Source organism: Pleurodeles waltl, chromosome 3_1 (assembly GCF_031143425.1).
Source record: "Pleurodeles waltl isolate 20211129_DDA chromosome 3_1, aPleWal1.hap1.20221129, whole genome shotgun sequence".
In the NCBI taxonomy this organism is placed as follows: domain Eukaryota; kingdom Metazoa; phylum Chordata; class Amphibia; order Caudata; family Salamandridae; genus Pleurodeles; species Pleurodeles waltl.
Genome location: NC_090440.1, coordinates 1,598,249,520 through 1,598,272,293, shown reverse-complemented (window position 1 = coordinate 1,598,272,293; position 22,774 = coordinate 1,598,249,520). Strand labels below are relative to the sequence as shown.

At 42.4% G+C, this 22,774-nt stretch overlaps 1 protein-coding gene across 4 annotated transcripts in view; it reads left to right on the top strand.

The window, feature by feature from the left end:
* Window positions 1-22,774, top strand: part of MBD5 (methyl-CpG binding domain protein 5) — a 368,139-nt gene that overhangs the window by 93,888 nt on the left and 251,477 nt on the right. For all 4 annotated transcript variants that reach the window (XM_069225228.1, XM_069225227.1, XM_069225226.1 and 1 more), the window contains one exon: window positions 12,018-12,198. In XM_069225228.1, coding sequence (XP_069081329.1) covers window positions 12,018-12,198 — 181 coding nt within the window. The remainder of the gene's footprint in view (window positions 1-12,017; window positions 12,199-22,774) is intronic.

The following is a 22,774-nucleotide window of genomic DNA, read 5'->3' as shown; positions in this document are numbered from 1 at the left end:
GGACCAAGATCTAGCTTTCTGCCAATTTTGGTGTAAATTTGTCTAGTGATTTGGCCTGTAACTGTAGAAATATGAAGGGGAAAATATGTTTTGGGATCCCCTCTTTCTCTTGTCAACTGTTATGATTAGTGTTTCGGGGCGATCCCTCAAGTGGGGCTGAGAAAAGGTGGGAAGGGGATAGTGGAGTCTTAAAACATGTTTTCCCCATACAGTTTCCCATAGGGATTTTGAACACGAACTGCTGGATGGAATTAAGCCACATTTGGCAGAAAGCTAACTCTTGGTCACAAGAGTGTGCTTTTTGTGATTTGATGTAAATCTGTTTAGTAGTTTTTAAGATATTACAGTTTAAAAAATATAGATATCTAGGGACGCAGATCCTCTGTGGATTTAATAGTCCTTTTGATGATCTCTGATTGGCTGCCAACACTTCCACACAAAAGTGTTGGAGGACATTTTGGGTCCTTGCTTCAGCCGAGTCCCACAAAAAAAAGATAAACGAAAAAGAAACGGTCAGGTTGGGGTCACCCTAAGCCCCTCGCTTTGGTCCAGGGGTACCCCAGGGACCCCACCAAGGCTAAAAAGCATTTTTTTAAATCTCAAAAATATCCACAGATATATCTGCAGATTTTTACGAGATTTTATTTTTTAAAGTGCTGTGGTTTTCCTTGGCCCTGGGTGGGCTAGGTTCTAGGGACATTGAGGGTGGAAAATAGGAGGGAGGGGCACAAGGGGCCCCCCACCCTAGGGCTTATGTTAGCCCTGGGGACGGCCACTGCCCTGGGGAACTTCAAGATATTTATGTGGGCGGGCCCAGCTGGTCAAATCATGATAAAATAATACAGGAGGCCTGACCTCTCCTCCCCCCGCACTCACAGCACCAGGGACTGCCACCTCCCTAGGGCTAAACATGCAATTAATGCACAGGGGCCCGTGTTACCTCCTGTGACTCTGGGGACTGCCACCTCCCCGGGGGCAAACCTGTTAAATTAAGGATGGTGGTGCGCAGACCCCCTCCACCCCTCCAGGCCTGGGGACTGCCACCTCCCAGGCTGTGGGGCTGCATTGCCCCTTCCCCTATTGAAAAAAGACCGGGCCCTGGGGGACACGATCCCCAGGGCTAACATCAGCCCCTTCTTTTATTAAGTGTGTTTTCACTGCGATTCTGAAATGCTTTGTGGGAGTGAATGCATCATTGATCTATTGAATTGCAATCCGTATGTGACTGTGAAGTGAGTTCTTTCTCGTCCTCTCCTGGCGAGAGCAGAGTCCATGGTTCTTACTATAATTTGCTACAAGTATGCAAATGTGCAAATCACTTGAAAGCTCCGCCCACATGGCCCCTCGCCTTCCACATTAGTAGTATGCAAAGGTCTTCCCGCCTTTTGCCAGGATGATGGATAGCTTACCAAAGGTTCCCCGGTGTTTTTCCTGCTGATTATGATGGTGTGTTCTTAAATCCAAGTAATATGAGGACATCTCCACATATCAAAGAAGCACTTATGTCATATCGATAACAGGAAAGACTCTGATTTGGTGGAGATTTAAATCTTTGTAGTCTTGTGAACCTCTCTATAGTAGGATTCATGTTGTCACAGAATTCTAGAAAAAGGTGCACCAGGAACAGTAATGTTGCTTAAACGCACACAAGGTTACTGGTGACAATCCTTTGTGCTCCATTACGCAGCTAGTGTAGAATATGTACTAGACATTTACCCATGGAGGCAGAAAGAACTCCACGTGGGTAGATATTTTTTGCAAAACTGTGGCCTCTTGTTGGATTAAAGGGCAGGTGAGATTAGTTTGTGGCAGATTTACTCACACAGCTTTGGCCACCCCCGCCCCCCAGTGACATTCACACACCCAGTCATTGATGCACTTACTCACGGCATTCATTCATCCACTCACAGACCCACTCAGGCTCACAGACCTATTCAGACACTCACGTGCCTACTAACAGACCCACCTAGACCCTCACACACCCATTCACAGACCCACTCGGAGCACATGCAACCACTGAGGTACTCATGCACACACTCACAGACTCACTCGGAGAGTTATGCATGTGCGGTTGGGTGGTTTTGGGGTTGGCCACAGGCCAGGCCCTGCGGCCAACCCCTGCTGGTCACGGCCAAAGGCCATGCGTGGCAGTGGTTGAAATAACATATAGTAATTAAAATTACTTTAGGTTAAAAAAAAAAAACACAGATATTCACTCAAAAAAAAACAAAGGTTACAGGGACTTTATAGTAAAGATCTGAATCTACTTGCACAAAACCATAGAAATTCAGCCGTTATAGTTATAGTTATGGTTAGCTCAAGTAACTAGAACTCATGCTCTAATGCTAAAGTCCCCAGAGAAAAATCTCCATTACGCCAGTTCTCCCCAGAACATTCTTCTCCGCATTCACCAGTACGAACAATTTCACCTCTTGCCACGCCCACTTCACAGTCACCCACACGTACTGTGCAGTAACAACAGGATACAGACCCATGGGACCTCTATGATGACCTGTATCGGACAACAGTCCCGAGTGCTATCCCTCAAAACCCTCTCCACCTGAGGATAGCACATCATACACTCAGGTATTGGCGAGGGCTGCTGCATTCCATAATGTGAGCATGTACTCCGAGCCCTTGGAGAACGACTTTCTCTTTAATACTTTGGCCCCCACGCATGCTTCCTACCAAAGCCTGCTGTTGCTCCAAGGCATGCTTAAACATGCACAACAAATCTTTCAGGAGCCCGTGAAAGGAAGAGCCATTACACCACGGGTGGAAAAGAAATATAATCCGCCACCGTCAGACCCAGTGTTTATTACACAGCAGCTGCCCCCAGACTCAGTAGTGGTTGGAGCTGTGCGAAAGAGAGCCAACTCACAATCATCTGGAGATGCACCACCTCCAGATAAGGAGAGTAAAAAGTTCGGCGCAGCAGGGAAGAGAGTGGCGTCACAGGCTGCCAATCAGTGGCGCATAGCAAACTCTCAAGCCCTCCTTGCTCGATATGACCATGCTCATTGGGATGAGATGAGCGATATCATACAACATCTCCCCAAGGAATACCAGAAAAGGGCTCAGCAAGTGGTAGAGGAGGGACAAGCAATAGCTAACAATCAGATACGTTCTGCAATGGATTCCGCTGACACTGCCGCAAGAACAGTGAACACTGCAGTGACAATTAGATGGCACGCTTGGCTAATTCAACAGGCGGTCCTTAACATGCCACTCAATCAACTACTGTTTGGCCCACAAGTGGACACAACCATCGAGAAAATGAAGAAGGACACTGATATGGCCAAAGCAATGGGAGCGCGCTACTCATCCCAATACAGAGGGACATTCAGAAAACCGCAATATAGGGGAGGTTTCCGACAACAGCCTGCAGAAACATCCACCTCTCAAACAAAACCCACCTACCAATCACAATATCAGAGAGGGGGGTTTCGTGGGTCCTTCAGGGGACAATTCCCAAGGTCAAGGGGGAAATTTCAGCCCACTAAGCAGGCCAATAATAACAAGCAGTGACTTGCCCGTCAACCTCCCCCAACACACATCCCCTGTGGGAGGAAGACTCTGATTTTTACCACAAACATTGGTCAGACATAACAACGGACACATGGGTTCTAACAATTATCCAACATGGTTACTGAATAGAATTCACACATTTTCCTCCAGATATTCCACCAAGAGCGCACAAACTGTTGTCGCAACATCTAACAATGCTACAAACAGAGGTGCAGGCACTATTAACAAAACAAGCCATAGAACTAGTACCTCGCCAACAAAAAGGAACAGGGGTTTATTCCCTATATTTCCTTATTCCCAAAAAGGACAAGACACTAAGACCAATTTTAGATCTCAGGACTCTCAACCTATTCATCAAATCAGAACACTACACATGGTGACACTACAAGATATAGTCCCCTTATTAAAACAGGGAGAATATATGTCAACAATGGATCTAAAAGATGCATATTTTCATATACCCATCCATCCATCTCCCAGAAAATACCTCAGGTTTGTCACACAAGGAAAGCATTACCAATTCAAAGTCTTACCCTTTGGGATGACAACAGCCCCCAGAGTATTTACAAAATGACTCGCAGTAGTAGCGGCCCATATAAGGAGACAGCACATGCACGTATTCCCATACCTCGACGATTGGTTAATAAAAGCCAACACTCAACAGCAGTGTCAAAATCACACACGTTACGTAATAGATACCCTACACACGCTAGTTTTTTTTTTATAAATTACCAAAAATCACACTTTCAACCTTCCCAAGTTCAACAATACTTGGGAACAACACTCAAAAAGCGATTGCCAGTCCAAGCCCACAAAGGGTGCAATCATTCCACACCATGGTACCAAAGATACAACCAAATCAGCACTACACAGTCAGATGTGTGATGAAACTCCTAGGCATGATGGCATCATGCATCGCAATTGTCCCAAACGCGCGGTTACACATGCGCCCCTTACAACAGTGCCTTGCAAAACAATGGACGTAGGCACAGGGTCAACTCCAAGATCTAGTGTTGATAGACCGTCAAACACACTATACGCTTCAATGATGGAACCCGTGAATTTAAACAAAGGGTGGCCTTTTCAAGACCCTGTGCCTCATGCCATTCTCACAACAGATGCATCAATGATTGGGTGGGGAGTACACCTCAACAATCCCAATATACAAGGACAGTGGGACAACCAACAGAAACAACTACACATAAATCAAATTAGAGCTGCTAGCAGTCTTTCTAGCACTAAAAGCTTTTCAACCTCTTCTAGCTCACAAACACATTCTTGTCAAAACAGACAATATGACAACAGTGTACTACTTAAACAAACGGGGGTAACACACTCATCACAACCATGCCTCCTAGCACAAAAAAATTGGCATTGGGCAATTCACAACAATATTCGCCTAGTAGCGCAATATATCCCAGGCATCCACAATCAATTAGTGGACAATCTCAGTCGAGAACACCAGCAAACTCACGAGTGGGAGATACATCCCCAGATACTACAGAAATACTTTTGCCAGTGGGGTACACCTGACCTAGATCTGTTCAACACAAAACAGAACGCAAAATGCCAAAACTTTGCATCCAGGTACCCACACCCTCAGTCCCAGGGCAATGCTCTATGGATCAACTGGTCAGGGATATTTGCTTACACTTTTCCCCCTCTCCCACTCATTCCTTTTCTAGTCAAAAAACGGAGTCAAAACAAACTCAAACTAATTAATACTCATAGCACCAACGTGGGCACGCCAACCGTGGTACACCACACTGTTGGACCTCTCAGTAGTACCTCACATCAAACTTCCAAACAGACCAAACCTGTTAACACAACACAGACAACAGATCAGGCACCCCAAACCAGCAATGCTCAATCTAGCAATCTGGCTCCAGAAGTCTTAGACTTTGGCTATCTAAATCTTCCAAAAGAGTGTATGGAAGTCATTAAACAGGCAAGAAAACCTACCACCAGGCATTGCTATGCTAACAAATGGAAAAGATTTGTTTTCTACTGCCAAACGAAACACATCACACCGTTAGATGCGTCCATACAAGACAGCGTAGGCTATTTACTTCACCTACAAAAAACAAATCTTGCTTTTTCTTCCATCAAAATACACCTCACTGCAATCTTGGCTTACTTGCAAATTAAACACACAAAATCACTGTTTAGAATACCAGTCATTAAAGCCTTCATGGAAGGACTAAGAGGATCATACCTCCAAGAACCCCACCAGTACCCTCATGGTATCTTAATATTGTACTTACACGACTCATGGGTCCACCTTCCGAACCCATGCATTCTTGTCAAATTCAATTTTTAACTTGGAAAGTGGCATTTCTAGTAGCGATCACCTCACTACGAGTTAGTGAAATACAAGCTTTCACTATTGAGGAACCCTTTATACAAGTGCACAAACATAAAATTGTTCTTCGCAAAAATCCAAAATTTCTACCAAAAGTCATTTCACCAAACTCCCAGTCTTCTTCCCACAGCCAGACTCAGTAGCAGAAAGAGCACTGCATACATTAGACATAAAAAGAGCACTAATGCACTATATAGACAGAACAAAACCATTTCGTAAAACTAAACAATTGTTCGTAGCATTCCAGAAACCCCATGCTGGTAACCTTATATCCAAACAGGGCATAGCCAGATGGATAGTTAAATGTATACAAACTTGTTACCTTAAAGCTAAAAGAGAGCTACTCATTACACCAAGGCACACTCCACTAGAAAGAAAGGATCAACAATGGCCTTTCTAGGTAACATACCAATGACCGAAATTTGTAAGGCAGCCTCTTGGTCTACACCTCATACTATTACCATACACTACTGTGTAGATGTGTTAGCAACACAACAAGCCACAGTAGGACAGGCTGTATTAAGAACATTATTTCAAACAAGGTCAACTCCTACAGGCTGACTACCGCTTTTGGGAGGATTACTGCTTTGTAGTCTATGCACAGCATGTGTATCTGCAGCTACACATGCCATTGAACGGAAAATGTCACTTACCCAGTGTACATCTGGTCGTGGCATGTTCCGCTGCAGATTCACATGCGCCCTCCCACCTCCCTGGGAGTCTGTAGCCGTTTATGTTGCAATTAGAAATTGTATATATGTAAATAAACACTACTTTAGCGCAAACTATGTACATACATATCTATTCCATTGCATGGACATCTTTACTGTTATCTTTCTACGACTCCTACCTCACTCTCTGCTGGAAAACAATCTAAGATGGAGTTGATGTCCATGCGCAATGGAGCCGAAAGGGAGGAGTCACTCGGTCTCGTGACTCGAAAAGACTTTTTTGAAGAAAAACAACTTGTTACACTCCGAGCCCAACACTAGATGGCAGGAACAGTGCACAGCATGTGAATCTGCAGCGGAACATGCCACGAACAGATGTACATGTAAGTGACATTTTCCATATATATATATAATATTTCTACCAGTGTTGTCTGCCATCTTGGAATGGTAAATAAAAAACAAAATAAACGGCAGCCACTTAATCCAGCTTCCTTACTCATACATCATTGCGTTGGCCTGCTAGCATCATGACTTGTATGAACGTGGGTACAAATCTTTACACTTTTATCATGACATTATTTTATTCAAGGTCAGCTAAAGCTATTTCCTTTTCCCACTGTGGCACAGCTTCAGCAAAAAGATGAGATATAATGGCTTTGGCAGTGCTTGTTTGGTTTAGTATGCGCTCCATATTCTTGTACATTCTTGCCGTTTTTCGTCTTGATACAACCCGTAAGCCAGCATAGATTTTGGTTGGTTTGGAACCCCAGAAAAATCAAGATTTAAAACATTAATTCCATGGAACAAAATATAATTATACATATTTCATAACGCAATACTAAGTTGGTGTCAAAAAGATGCAATAAATGAAATCTGTAACATAACCAAACCGCCTTACCTGATTTTAAACACAATAATAACATTAAACAAATAATATCAATGACAAACTGATCAATTATTTATTAAAATCGAATGCAATTATTGCATCTTTTAACACCTGTCGTAAAAAATACCACCTAGCAAAACCATTCATGGCAGTGAAAGATCTAAAAAGGTCAGTTAACAGTCTCCGCCAGGACCCTGCTCCCAACCCTGCTGCGCTGGCCAACCCCTCTCATGCACCTAAGACTGTGGACATAGCGTGGTTGGACTGTGTGGCTTGGTCTGTGGTACTGTTCCCAATCCCCACAGGCATCAGAACCCTCCCTACACTAGACCTTTTTCCAGCCCGTTTCCCTAGCTGCCAGTGACTGTCAATCTCCACCTAGGAATCCTAAATCGAAAGCAGCATAGAGGCTAATCTAATGCAATCGTCAAATTATTCCAATCCCAGCTCTTCATACACAGGAAGAAGAGGAAACTGACTTAGGCATGCTGAAATCCTCAGAAATGTGTTTTCCTCTATTAAAATGTTTTACATTTGTATTACTCCCAGATCCCAGTCCATCCATTGCAAAGGATATGCATTTGGCTTTATAATCCAGTAACAATTCAGCCAAAGATTTCTGCCCACCTTGAATCGGAGCAAGATGCAGGAAAAGTATTGCCACACAAGCAGAAGACTGCATCAGAATTGAAGTATCTGCCCCTGACAACAGTTTGCACCTTCTTTATGACTAACGCAACTCATATTTTGTGTGTAAGCCAACACACTATTCAAACGAAGGTAGTACCTGTGCTGAAAATCTGTTTGGCTTTGAAGCAGACTGGGAGACTTTATTGCACTTGGATATGATCTTCAGTTGATGTCTCCTTAGAGCACATTTACATTATTTTATCACTGCTTTGGAAAGCTTTAAGTATTTAAGAAACCTCTAACACTTACATTTTGTTCATGTGATGACAATATTAAATAAATAACCTGAAAACATTGGATATACAATGTTACACAGGCTTTTTTCCCCCTGCAATCGTGAAGTTACATTTTTAATCACTTAACAGCTGAGAAGTCTGCACGAGCGCCCTCTTTACGATTTTTTTTTCTTTAATATTCTTAGTTTTGTACTTCATGTTGGACACTGGAGTGTTAGAAAACAAAATCCTATGATACCAATTCTTCCTGGTAAAATGTAAAATAATTCCTTCAGTGAATCCAAGTTTAGAATATTTAGAATTTCTAAATCCGGAAAATGCTTGTAGAGTAATGCCTTCAAGTAACATTTGCATGAAGGCATTTTAGATATTAAATTATGTTGTTATTTTGATTAGCACGGAGATATGCGTTCTGCATTCAAAGGAGCTTGAAATATTTTCAGTAACTATGTTTATTGTAGTCAGAGAAGTGCCTGATCAAAACAAATATACATTCTGATTGAATCCTGGCTCGTATGCATTTCTAATGAAAGCCAAAACGTGTTTGAAAATGTCAATATTGTTTTTCATCTGCTGCTCGAGCAAATGCTCTTGGGAACTAGTAGTCTTCCAGTTCTCTTGTTTTGAACACATCCTCCAACAGCCTCCAGATCAATTTGACCAAGATTTGAATCTGAAGTTTTTAAAACATTTTCTGCAGATGTCATTTTTTCACAAGAACCTAAAATCTTATTTTACCTGGCAGTATTATTGAAAACAAATATTCTTGGTTGCTGCTGTTACACCAGAAAAAAACTTAATTTTTTGTGCATTTTCCCCAACCCTTTATCAACGTTCCATGAGAACTTGGACTGCTTTTTGTGTCCCTTGCTTAAATATAGTATGCAAAGCCAAAGCAAGTCCGAGTTTACTCTGTAGCTGTCCATTCTAGTACCCTGTTGTTGACTGTCCTATTGACCAGCTGGAGCGACCAGTTTGGTACAGAATTTCTGGTCCTGAAAGTTCACCACTACCCTAAATGATTTGCCTTCTGCCTGCTCAGGTACCTTCATGAGCTATGGCATTGAACGCAGCTTTAAATTCGTATTTATAATTGTCGAGAGCCCCTTCGACCTCTGCTTGGATCTGTGCTAGCATAAAAAGTGTTTATTTTAATATCTGGTTGGATACTCTGAGATTCGCATGCTTTAGCCGATTCAAGAACTACGATCAGCTGTTTTTAAAACTAGATTACCTTATACGTTTAGAAATGTTAATTACAACTCACATGATGTGCAAAATTTGACTTATTCTACATATTGTGTAATATACTCAGCACCTGCAACAAATGCATTGCAGACAACAATAAAAAATAAAAGCTATGATGATGCTCATCTTTCTACGTCCTATTCTTACTCTGGATGTACTTAGCAAATGGAAGATTAATTCTTCCAACTAACTCCGTTATATCTGCAGACAGCAAGAGATTGGTGCATGCCTTATTACACTGCAAGTTTAAACTACTCCTTTATCCATATTTGAATTTTCCTCGTAACTTGGTTGTAGCAATTGTATGATTTTAAAATGTTTCATATTTTTAATGCCTTTAATGTGACATTAGAGGCTTTGAATGCCTTTATTTTAATAAAGTCAGTCGACCCTGTAATTCAAAATTGATATTCTTCCTGTTTTGTATCGATCTTTTCTAATCTCTTATTTCAACATTTCTAAGGATTTAAGGTAACTTCTTCTTGTTATTGTTCTCTGTTACTTATTTCTAAAGATTTGTATACTTACCTAGAAAATAGCTATTGTTTTGAATCTATAGCAACCATAGGTATTAGAAGGTGACATGAAATAGTGTGTCTTGGATCATGAGTAAGTCCGCATGGATAAAAGGCAACTGGAGTTGCTTTCTTTGGAAGAACCTTACACAGTATCTCATAAGTACATTATAATACATGGGGTTCTTTAATACCTGCATAAATTCAAGTCTCTAATTGCTTTATAATCGATGACTAGTGACTCTCAGTCGCCAATTATAAAGACATCATAACTCACATGTTAAAAGTTATTACAGTCGTATTCTGACGTCATAATGCCTGCTGCCAGCAGCTGAGTTGAAAGGCAGGTCAGGTCACGAAGTATAATAGAAGCACCTGTTTGAAGCAACGAAAAACGGAAGGTTGTTTTTCTTTCTTCTGCTTTATGTTAATAGCTTACAGTGACGAGCAGAAGATGTTTATTTTTGCACTGCTTAGATAGAGAAAAGCGTTCTGCAAGTTACTACACATTGTGAACTACTGCAGCTTTTGTTTTAAAAACGTGTTTCTAATATCTGTTTGTAACAAATATCGAACATGTTTTGATGTGCTCAATTTTGCACTCGAGGTTTTATTGTTATTCTTCATGTTTGCAAAAATGCTTGCTCTTTGAATGGAAAGGCTACATACCTAGGTTTTAAATGGTTTGTGGGGAAGGTGATGGTGTGACCATGTGATGTATGGGATAAAGTACCTGATAAGGGTATTGTTAGTCACCTCAGAGTTCCATGCAGCCTTTTTTCCCCATATATAGTTATGGAACTCCTTGGTGACTTGAAATATACTTATAATGTGTACTGCAGGGGTACTTTATCCCTTATAATATTCTCAAACCATCCTTTTATAAGGTGACAAGCCCTGCCAGAGCCAGATTTCATGTCAGCCAGGATGTTTACCTTCTGATCTTCTTCGTTAGTCCGTCTTAAATTGCATAGTCAAGAGAGAGTTCACTTATTATCTTTATGAGACAAAAATCTGTTATAACCTTGAGCTAGGCAAAATCTCTGAGGGTTCAGTCGCTGGCAAGATGGTGATTTAGATTGTGAAATGCTACACATTTTGCTGTCTCGATTCCAGCTCCAGTTTTCGTTTGTGTTCAGATAGCCAAGACCACGCATTTACGCATGCACATTTTAACGACATTTTGTCTATGGATGTGTTAAAAAAAAAAAAATTTAAACAAAGTTTCGTTTGAATGAGCTTTATACATTTCAGTTCCACTTTAAGGCCAAAATTCATGTTAGTCAGGTCATGCCTGGGAATATATTTCTCATAAACCTAGGCCTTTAATTTCAGTACTGCCTCGCAGAAAAGTGAGACTGGTGCTTGGGAAAGGGGTGCTACGGCACCATGGTAGGGTAGTGGTAGGATACCAACCAGGCTTAAAGTTGTTCACAATATTGACTTTGTACTCTTAACAACTCCTGCTCCAAATGCCCACCTGCAGTCTCTCATTAATTTCATGTAGACATACAGAGAAATAACTGATGACCAAAAGTGAGCATTTGCAGCTGCCGAGCACATGGGTTTCCAAATTGCTTTATTTTAGTTATGGGCAAAAAGTGCTCCAATCCCTTGTAAGTTCAGGAGATGGGACAGTTGGTGTCTAGACCATAAGGTGGAAAAGAGACAACTCTCTAGAATTTCTGATGTTTCTACAGTTACTATTTTCTCATGTATAGGAATTTTTAAAACCTTCATTGAATATGGAAATTTTATTTTAGTCTCTGCTAGGTCATATTGTAATAACTGTTAACCTAATTATGCTGAAGATCAAACCTTTACAGCAGATAACAAAAGTTGAAATTGATTTGTCTATATCAATTGTTTTTAACCCTTAAGGTGTTCAGTTTTGATCCTGGGGCTGCTGTGAAACAAAGAACTGCAGAGGATGTAAGGGCAGATGAAGATGTTACTAAGCTGTGCATTCACAAGCGAAAGATCATTGCTGTGGCTGCTCTTCATAAAAGCATGAAAGTGCCACATCCTTCGGTTGTTTTGACTAGTCCAGGTGGAGGAACATGTAAGTATAATATTTTAATCTTTAGTTTGAGAAGTCTAGCCAGGGTGGACCCAATTTTGTTTAATTTTTTTATGGATGTTTTAGAGGTCTATTTAGTCTCTGTTCATGAAGTTGAAGCACTTCCTCTATATGACGTTTTCAGGATATTCATCCTTGCATATCTGGGACTTGCCTGCGGAGCACTGCGTTATCAATTTGTGATGAGAGAGGAATAGAAGCTCACTAAATTATGAATTGCGCCCCTGCCTTCCACTGCTTCTAAGCTCACATATTACCTCACTTGTGACCTGTGAAATGACAACACTGATGACACCATCCAATCATTATGACCGAAACCTGTTTAATTTGTGGACTTTAAGTAATCCAGCAGGCTACACCTGTGGCAATTTTCTATCACCAGTCAAGTGATAATGGACATAACCTTTTGTCACATGTTGGACACAAAGCATATCTGTCAATTCACCCACATTCTGTGGATGTTGCTCTTTTTTTACTGATATTCTCCCACTTAAACAAAATGCCTCCATAGAGTTTTATGGGGTCGCTCTTTTTTTTTTTTTTTTTTTTTTAAACGCTGAACTCAAAAATAGTTTGTACCCTGTTAAACTTAACATAGTCCCCTCTTAAAGACTTCAAGTGACCTGCAGTTTTAAGAGAAGCGGAGTCACATGTATGCATTTACCAGTGGTGAAACACCCTCTGCCAGGCCCTTCGAGCAGATAGAGATTTAGAGTCTGTGAACTCACAATTTAAAAATGCATCTCAAGTTGGTTTTTGGATTGTCAGTTTGAAAATGCCACTTTTAGAAAGTGGGCATTTTCTTGCTTAACAATTCTGTGCCTCTTCTTGCCTGTGGAATCCACATCTCGGTTAGACTGACAGTTGGGCTGTTTGTGAAGTCTCTCTAGACAGTGACACAGAAGCAGCTGAGGAGTGTCCTGCATATCCTGATGAATCTCCTGGGCTAGAGTGGGGAGGGAGGAGCTGACACACCAGAAAGGGCCTCACACAATGCAGTCTCCAACCCCCTTGTGTGTGTCTGGGGGCTAGGCCTGGGCAAGGCAGAATCTTGTGAACAACAGAGGCTTCTTGCCTACTTCAAAGGCAGAAATGACTATCGGTAGTGGACCCAAAACCGCATACTTTTAGATTACTTCTGGATCAAGATGAACCTCCTCCAAGGAGAAGAGCTGTGAGTGTGCTTTGCTTGGTTGGCCTGCAGTTGCAGCTTCTACCTTAGAGAGGACAAAGACTGGACTTTGCTGCGTTTTCCTGCTCGTGAAATGTTTCCATGGGCTGGGACTGAGCTTGCCACCTGTTTTGATGTCTCAGGGCCATCAAAGGCTTGCTCTGCCAGCACCTGGACTCTCTTGCTGAGACTCCTATCCTGCCAAGTGGTGCCCTATCCACTTCCTGGGCCTTTGAAAGGAGAAGCTGGTGGAACCGAGGCTGAAATCCACGCACTGGAGCTGACCAGGAGAAAAATCAACATTGCACCTGCCTCACGGCTGAAAATTCGACACACCACCTGCATCGTGGCTGGAAAATTGACTCAACACCCTCTTGCAGCTGCCAAATCGATGCATCTCCCACGCAGCGTGGCTCCGCGCCATCGTGTGCCAGGATTTAGCACGCATCATTGCTGGACGTCAAAAGCACAGTGAACCTGCATGGACCCAATGTTGCTCATCTGAAAATCAACACATCGTTCTTCTGTGGTAGAGATAAATGACAAATCGCTGACTGGAGAAGAATCCACGCACGGCCTCACTTGCGAGTCAGGAGTCAACGCATCGCTTACTTTTCCGATGCACACAGCCTGTGTGGCTTTATGTTTAATGCGTACCAGGTACTGTGTGTAAAAACAACATATCCATTGATTTCAATGGATTAGGATTCTTTATACTTTAAAAATTCATATCTTTGCTTCTGTATGTTTGATGTTTATCGTTTTGGTCTTGTTTTAATCGGATAAATATTGGCTATTGTTCTAAACTGGTGTTGGCTCCTTTTGTGGTGTTGTCACTGTGTGTGATTGGACAAATACCTTACACATCGCCGCTTAGATAAGCCTGACTGCTTGTGCCAAGCTATGAAAGGGGAGAGCAGGGTTTATCTGAGCTGTGTATCTCCCTTATCCTGACTAGAGTGAGGGTCCCTGCTTGGACAGATTACAAACTAACTGCCAACCAGAGACCCCATTTCGAACATCACCTAATTATGCAGTCACCACTGTTTAGTTCTAGTTAGGTCAGACTTTCCATACGAAGAGCGTTTGTTTGTTTTGCTAATAACTTTGGTGCTGTGTGATGAATCTTTACAAAATGTTTAAAACAAAGTTGGTCCACTGCCGCTCTTTCTTGTTGTTAGTTTCAGTGTGATCCGCCAAGTGGATGCCGAGAAAAAGCAGGAGGCCCCAATACACTTTTCCCTCCTGAAATTTCCTTAGGGAAAATTGTCAACTTACGGAAAATATAGCTCAGCAGAATTCACCAGAATTGGCAGGAAGATAGAACTTTATCCAGAAAGTGTGCTTTTTGTTATTTGGTGTCATTTTGTTCAGCTGATTCAGAGAAATTCAGATTGAAAATGCATCCCTATCTATTGCTGCAAGATTCCGGCAAAAAACAAAAACAAAAAATGAATTCCAGTTGGTCAGGTCCACAGGAGTTCCACTGTACCAAGCAATGTGGTTGGTGGCCGCAAAAGAAGAAATAAACATTGCAGCAACTATTACAGAGCTTAGGTTCTGCAGTGAAAGTTTCCAACAGGAGAAAGATTCTTCCTAGAACGTACTAACTTTTATAAGGAGCCTTAAGTAATTAGAGAGAATTGTCAGCTTGATAATTTATACTACGCATAAAAGGGTGTGTGCACCAGATACTAACCTAAGTATGCCTGCTTGTTTTGCTTCAGAAGGGGCTAGCTGTAGTTTCAACCACAGTATGATGGGTGCTGGTAATATGATCTTTAGCATCTTGTTTTTGAGATTTTCACTGCTTGCAAACAGTGTGGTATAGAATTAACTCCGTCCATCAAGTAATCACTGTTTACAGTTCGCAGATCTCTTTTGATATCAACTTCATTTCTTAATGTAGGTTCTGTGTGTATCAGGTGTTTGATGCAGATAAAAGCTGTCCTTAGGAGGGCATTAATTTTAGTATTGGCATTCACTATTTTAGCTTTCTACGAACAGTTCTATACAGATGGAATACAGTCCTCAGTGAGAGCTTCCAATATATCTGTGGCTGATTGTTAAATTGAACTATCCTGGGTGTAAAGCGATGGCAATTCATACAGCAATAAGTGGTGAAACAAAGCTTGGATGATGTCATCAATGATGGTGTTTGAGATGTCATCAGTGATGTCATTTGAAATTCCATCTGTGATGTCCTAAATGATGTTGTAGAACATGTCATCAGTGATGTTGTGTGGGGTCATAACCAGTGCATGGTGGGGGCGCAAGTTATAGTTAGCTCTGCTAATTATAACTGGTGAATGTCTGTTTTTTTGTGGTTTTTTTTTTGTTAAAAACATTAACGCTGTCATTGAGAAAATCACCTAACTATAACGTTAATTTAACCTTTGTTTTTTCAGTGAATTTCTAGTTTAAAAAAATAAATAACATAAATATATATATATATATATATATATATATATATATATATATATATATATATATATATATATATATATATATATATATATATATATATAAATATGTTCGATGGCATGTGTAGCTGCAGATACACATGCTGTGCACATCTCGCCATCTGGTGTTGGGCTCGGAGTGTTACAAGTTGTTTTTCTTCGAAGAAGTCTTTTCGAGTCACGAAACCGATGGACTCCTCCCATTTCGACTCCATTGCGCATGGGCGTCGATCCATCTTAGATTGTTTTTTTTCCGCCATCTGGTTCGGACGTGTTCCTCTTCGCTCCGTGTTTCGGGTCGGAAAGTTAGTTAGAATCTCGGAAAAAACGTCTGTATTGTTTGCGTTCGGTATCGGGTTAGTTACAACAGATCGACACCAAATTTAGAAGAGCTCCGGTGGCCCTTCGGGGTTTTTTCGATCCCCCGTCGGGGCCTGGTCGGCCCGGCCACGTGTGAATTCAAGGCTGATGGAACGGACCCCATTCCGCTTCTGTCCAAAATGCCATAACAAGTATCCGTATACGGATCAGCATCTGGTCTGTAACTTGTGCTTGTCCCCAGAGCACAAGGAAGATACTTGTGAGGCCTGTCGAGCGTTTCGGTCCAGAAAGACGTTAAGAGACCGAAGAGCCAGAAGACTGCAGATGGCGTCGACGCCGACAGAACAAGAGCGTTTCGAGGAGGAAGAGGAAGCTTTCTCTATCCACGAATCGGACTCGGAAGAGCTCGAGGCCGAAGAAACGCCGAAAACCGCGAGTAAGACGTCGAAACATAAAACTCACGAGAAGTCAACAAAAGCCCAAGGGACGCCACCGCCAACAGGCCATGGCTTAACCCAAAAAAGCGGTGACCGAGCCAAGGCACCGAAAAGGGCACGCTGGTGTCGAAGTCATCTGACTCCGGTCGAGATACCGCCACACAGCAATCTCGGACCCGAGACATCGGCTCAGAGAAATTTCGGCACCGTGAGAGCGGCACCGAACAAATTCGGCACCGAGACACCACCACGCCGAAAATTACAAAGGTTTCTTCGGAGCCTAAAAAGACGTCCGAAAAAGTTTCGGTTCCGAAACATCCAGCCTCGGAGCCGAAAACAGGTTCCTATACAGAGGAACAAGGATTGGCCTCCCAAATGCAAAAACATAGATTTGGAGAGGAACTTCAAGCTGTAGAGCCAGACTATACTCAAAGGAGGCTCCACATTCATCAAGACACAGGGAAGATAACCACTCTTCCTCCAATTAAAATAAAAAGAAAACTTGCCTTTCAAGAAAAAGACAAGGAGCCACAGGCAAAGGTGGCAAAGAAAACAACTCCACCACCTTCTCCACCACCATCAGTGCACACATCACCAGTAGCAACTCCACTGATGCACTCCCCGACTCATACTGCCATGAGTCAAGATGATCCCGATGCATTATCCAGTATCGGACAACAGCCCAGACTCGTACCCTGCCAGGCCGTCCCCTCCTGAGGACAGTACATCTTACACACAGGTGATCGCAAGGGCAGCTGCTTTCCATAACGTCACCTTGCATTCCGAACCAATTGAGGATGACTTTTTGTTTAACACGCTAACCTCCACTCATAGCCAATACCAAAGACTACCTATGCTCCCAGGAATGCTAAAACATTCAAAACAAATCTTTCAGGATCCTGTTAAAGGCCGAGCCATAACTCCAAGGGTGGAGAAAAAGTACAAGCCACCGCCAACAGATCCTGTTTATATTACAACGCAGTTAACTCCAGACTCAGTAGTTGTCGGGCCAGCTCGTAAGAGAGCAAACTTTCATACCTCAGGGGACGCACCACCTCCAGACAAAGAGAGTCGCAAATTTGATGCTGCGGGCAAAAGGGTTGCAGCACAAGCAGCAAACCAGTGGCGCATTGCCAATTCACAAGCACTTTTGGCAAGATATGACAGAGCTCACTGGGATGAGATGCAACATTTGATAGAACACTTACCCAAGAAGTTCCAAAAAAGAGCACAACAAGTGGTGGAAGAAGGACAAAGTATCTCTAATAATCAGATACGGTCTTCAATGGATGCAGCAGATACGGCTGCAAGGACAGTAAATACTGCAATAACAATAAGAAGGCACGCATGGCTCCGCACGTCAGGTTTCGAGCCGGAAATTCAACAAGCCGTGCTAAATATGCCATTTAATGAACAGCAGTTGTTTGGGCCGGAAGTTGACACTGCTATTGAGAAACTCAAGAAAGACACTGATACGGCAAAAGCCATGGGCACACTCTACTCCCCGCAGAGCAGAGGCACATTTCGCAAAACACCTTTTAGGGGAGGGTTTCGAGGACAACCTACAGAAACCACAACATCACAAACAAGGCCCACTTACCAAAGCCAATATCAGCGGGAAAGTTTTCGGGGGCAATATAGAGGGGGACAATTCCAAAGAAGTAGAGGAAAATTCCAAAGCCCCAAAAGTCCTCAAAATAAGCAGTGACTCACAAGTCACACATCCCCATCACATAACACCTGTGGGGGGAAGATTAAGCCAATTTTACAAACATTGGGAGGAGATAACAACAGATACTTGGGTACTAGCAATTATCCAGCATGGTTATTGCATAGAATTTCGCGAATTCCCTCCAACAGTCCCACCGAAAACACACAGTATGTCGAAACAACATATAAATCTTCTAGGATTAGAAGTTCAAGCATTGCTCCAAAAAGAGGCAATAGAATTAGTACCAAGACAAGAACTAAACACAGGAGTTTACTCACTGTACTTTCTGATACCCAAAAAAGACAAAACTCTAAGACCTATACTAGATCTCAGAATATTAAATACATACATCAAATCAGACCACTTTCACATGGTTACATTACAAGAAGTAATCCCACTGCTCAAACAACAAGACTACATGACAACACTGGATCTAAAGGATGCATATTTCCATATACCAATACATCCTTCACACAGAAAGTACCTAAGGTTTGTATTCCAAGGGATACATTACCAATTCAAAGTGTTGCCATTCGGAATAACAACTGCGCCAAGAGTTTTTACAAAATGTCTAGCAGTAGTAGCTGCACATATCAGAAGGCAGCAAATACATGTGTTCCCGTACCTAGACGATTGGTTAATCAAAACCAACACGCAAATACAGTGTTCACAACACACAAATTACGTCATAGAAACCCTACACAAACTAGGTTTCTCAATCAATTACTCAAAGTCACACCTTCTGCCGGGTCAAACACAGCAATACCTAGGAGCAACAATCAACACAGTAAAAGGAATTGCCACTCCAAGTCCACAAAGAGTCCAAACATTCCACAATGTAATACAAGCCATGTATCCAAACCAAAAGATACAGGTCAAATTAGTAATGAAACTCCTAGGCATGATGTCCTCATGCATAGCCATTGTCCCAAACGCAAGGTTGCACATGCAGCCCTTACAACTGTGCCTAGCATCACAGTGGTCACAGGCACAGGGTCAACTTCTAGATCTGGTGTTGATAGACCGCCAAACATACATCTCGCTTCAATGGTGGAACAGTATAAATTTAAACCAAGGGCGGCCTTTTCAAGACCCAGTGCCACAATACGTAATAACGACAGATGCATCCATGACGGGGTGGGGAGCACACCTCAATCAGCACAGCATCCAAGGACAATGGGACATTCAGCAAAAACAGTTTCATATAAACCACTTAGAACTGTTAGCGGTGTTTCTAGCTCTGAAAGCATTTCAACCCATAATAACCCACAAATACACTCTTGTCAAAACAGACAACATGACAACAATGTATTACCTAAACAAACAGGGAGGGACGCACTCGACACAGTTGTGTCTCCTAACACAAAAAATATGGCATTGGGCGATTCACAACCACATTCGCCTAATAGCACAATTTATTCCAGGGATTCAGAATCAGTTAGCAGACAATCTCTCTCGGGATCACCAACAGATCCACTAATGGGAAATTCACCCCCAAATACTGAACACTTACTTCAGAATGTGGGGAACGCCACAAATAGATCTATTTGCAACAAAAGAAAACTCAAAATGCCAAAACTTCGCATCCAGGTACCCACAACATCAGTCTCAGGGCAATGCACTATGGATGAACTGGTCAGGGATATTTGCGTACGCTTTTCCCCCTCTCCCACTTCTTCCATATCTAGTAAACAAGTTGAGTCAAAACAAACTCAAACTCATACTAATAGCACCAACATGGGCAAGGCAACCTTGGTACACAACACTACTAGACCTTTCAGTAGTACCTCATATCAAACTGCCAAACAGACCAGATCACACAAACAACAGATCAGACATCCAAATCCAGCATCGCTGAATCTAGCAATTTGGCTCCTGAAATCCTATAATTCGGGCACTTAGACCTCACACAGGAATGTATGGAGGTCATAAAACAGGCTAGAAAACCTACCACTAGACACTGTTATGCAAATAAGTGGAAAAGATTTGTTTATTACTGCCATAATAATCAAATTCAACCTTTACACGCATCTGCAAAAGAGATAGTAGGATACTTACTACATTTGCAGAAATCTAAACTAGCTTTCTCTTCCATTAAAATACATCTTACGGCAATTTCAGCTTACCTGCAAATTACGCATTCAACTTCATTATTTAGGATACCAGTCATAAAAGCGTTTATGGAAGGCCTAAAGAGAATTATACCACCAAGAACACCACCAGTTCCTTCATGGAACCTCAACATTGTCTTAACACGACTCATGGGTCCACCTTTTGAGCCCATGCACTCTTGTGAAATGCAATACTTAACGTGGAAAGTTGCATTTTTAATTGCCATCACATCTCTAAGAAGAGTGAGTGAAATTCAAGCATTTACCATTCAAGAACCATTTATTCAAATACACAAAAATAAAGTTGTTCTACGGACCAATCCTAAATTTTTACCAAAAGTAATCTCACCGTTCCACTTGAATCAAACAGTAGAATTACCAGTGTTCTTCCCACAGCCAGATTCTGTAGCTGAAAGAGCACTACATACATTAGACATCAAAAGAGCACTAATGTACTACATTGACAGAACAAAACTAATTTGAAAGACAAAACAACTATTTATCGCCTTTCAAAAACCTCATACAGGAAATCCAATTTCAAAACAAGGCATTGCTAGATGGATAGTTAAGTGCATTCAAACCTGCTATCTTAAAGCTAAAAGAGAACTGCCTATTACACCAAAGGCACACTCAACCAGAAAGAAAGGTGCTACCATGGCCTTTCTAGGAAATATTCCAATGAACGAAATATGTAAGGCAGCAACATGGTCTACGCCTCATACATTTACCAAGCACTACTGTGTAGATGTGTTAACTGCACAACAGGCAACAGTAGGTCAAATTGTACTAAGAACATTATTTCAAACTACTTCAACTCCTACAGGCTGAACCACCGCTTTTGGGGAGATAACTGCTTACTAGTCTATGCACAGCATGTGTATCTGCAGCTACACATGCCATCGAACGGAAAATGTCACTTACCCAGTGTACATCTGTTCGTGGCATTAGTCGCTGCAGATTCACATGCGCCCACCCGCCTCCCCGGGAGCCTGTAGCCGTTTAGAAGTAGATCTTAAACATTTGTACATTTGTAAATATATTACTTTAAACTTCATTATGTACAGACGCATTCACTCCATTGCATGGGCACTATTACTAGTATACACAACTCCTACCTCACCCTCTGCGGGGAAAACAATCTAAGATGGAGTCGACGCCCATGCGCAATGGAGTCGAAATGGGAGGAGTCCCTCGGTCTCGTGACTCGAAAAGACTTCTTCGAAGAAAAACAACTTGTAACACTCCGAGCCCAACACCAGATGGCGGGATGTGCACAGCATGTGAATCTGCAGCGACTAATGCCACGAACAGATGTACACTGGGTAAGTGACATTTTCCATATATGTTCGATTGCATGTATAGCTGCAGATACACATGCTGTGCACATCCCGCCATCTAGTGTTGGGCTCGGAGTGTTACAAGTTATTTTTCTTCGAAGAAGTCTTTTTTGAGTCACGAGATCGAGGGACTCCTCCCCTTTCGGCTCCATTGCGCATGGGCGTTGACTCCATCTTAGATTGTTTTCTTTCCGCCATCGGGTTCAGACGTGTTCCTTTTCGCTCCGTGTTTTGGTTCGGAAAGTTAGTTAGAATCTCGGAAAATTTGACGGTATTGTTTGCGTTCGGTATCGTGTTAGTTACAACAGATACACACCGAATTTTGAAGAGCTCCGGCAGCCCTTCGGGGTTTTCGATTCCCCGACGGGGCCTGGTCGGCCCGACCACATGCGTCTTCAAGGCTGATGGAACGGACCCCATTCCACTTCTGTCCCGAATGTCACAACAAGTATCCTTATACAGATCTGCATCTGGTCTGTAATTTGTGTTTGTCTCCAGAACACAAAGAGGATACCTGTGAGGCCTGTTGAGCGTTTCGGTCCAGGAAGACCTTAAGAGACCGAAGAGCAAGAAGACTACAAATGGCGTCGGTGCCGACAGGACAAAAACACGTGGAGGAAGAAGAAGAAACCTTCTCCATCGAGGATTCGGATTTGGAAGAGGTCGATCCTGAACAGACGCCGAAAACCGTGAGTAAAACGTCGATACACAAAACTCACGGAAAGACCATTAAAGCCCAGGGGACGCCACTGCCGGCAGGCCATGGCTTAACCCGAAAGATAGGTGACCGAGCATCGGCACCGAAAAAGGGCATGGATGTGTCGAAGTCATCCGACTCCGGTCGAGATACCGGCACAGAGCAGACTCAACACCGAGAGATCAGTACGCCGAAGAGCAAAAAAGTGTCGTCGAAACTGAAAAAAGCACCCGAAAAAGTTTCCGTACCGAAACATCCGGCCTCGGAACCGAAAACAAGTTCCTACACCGAGGAACAAGGTCTGTCCTCAC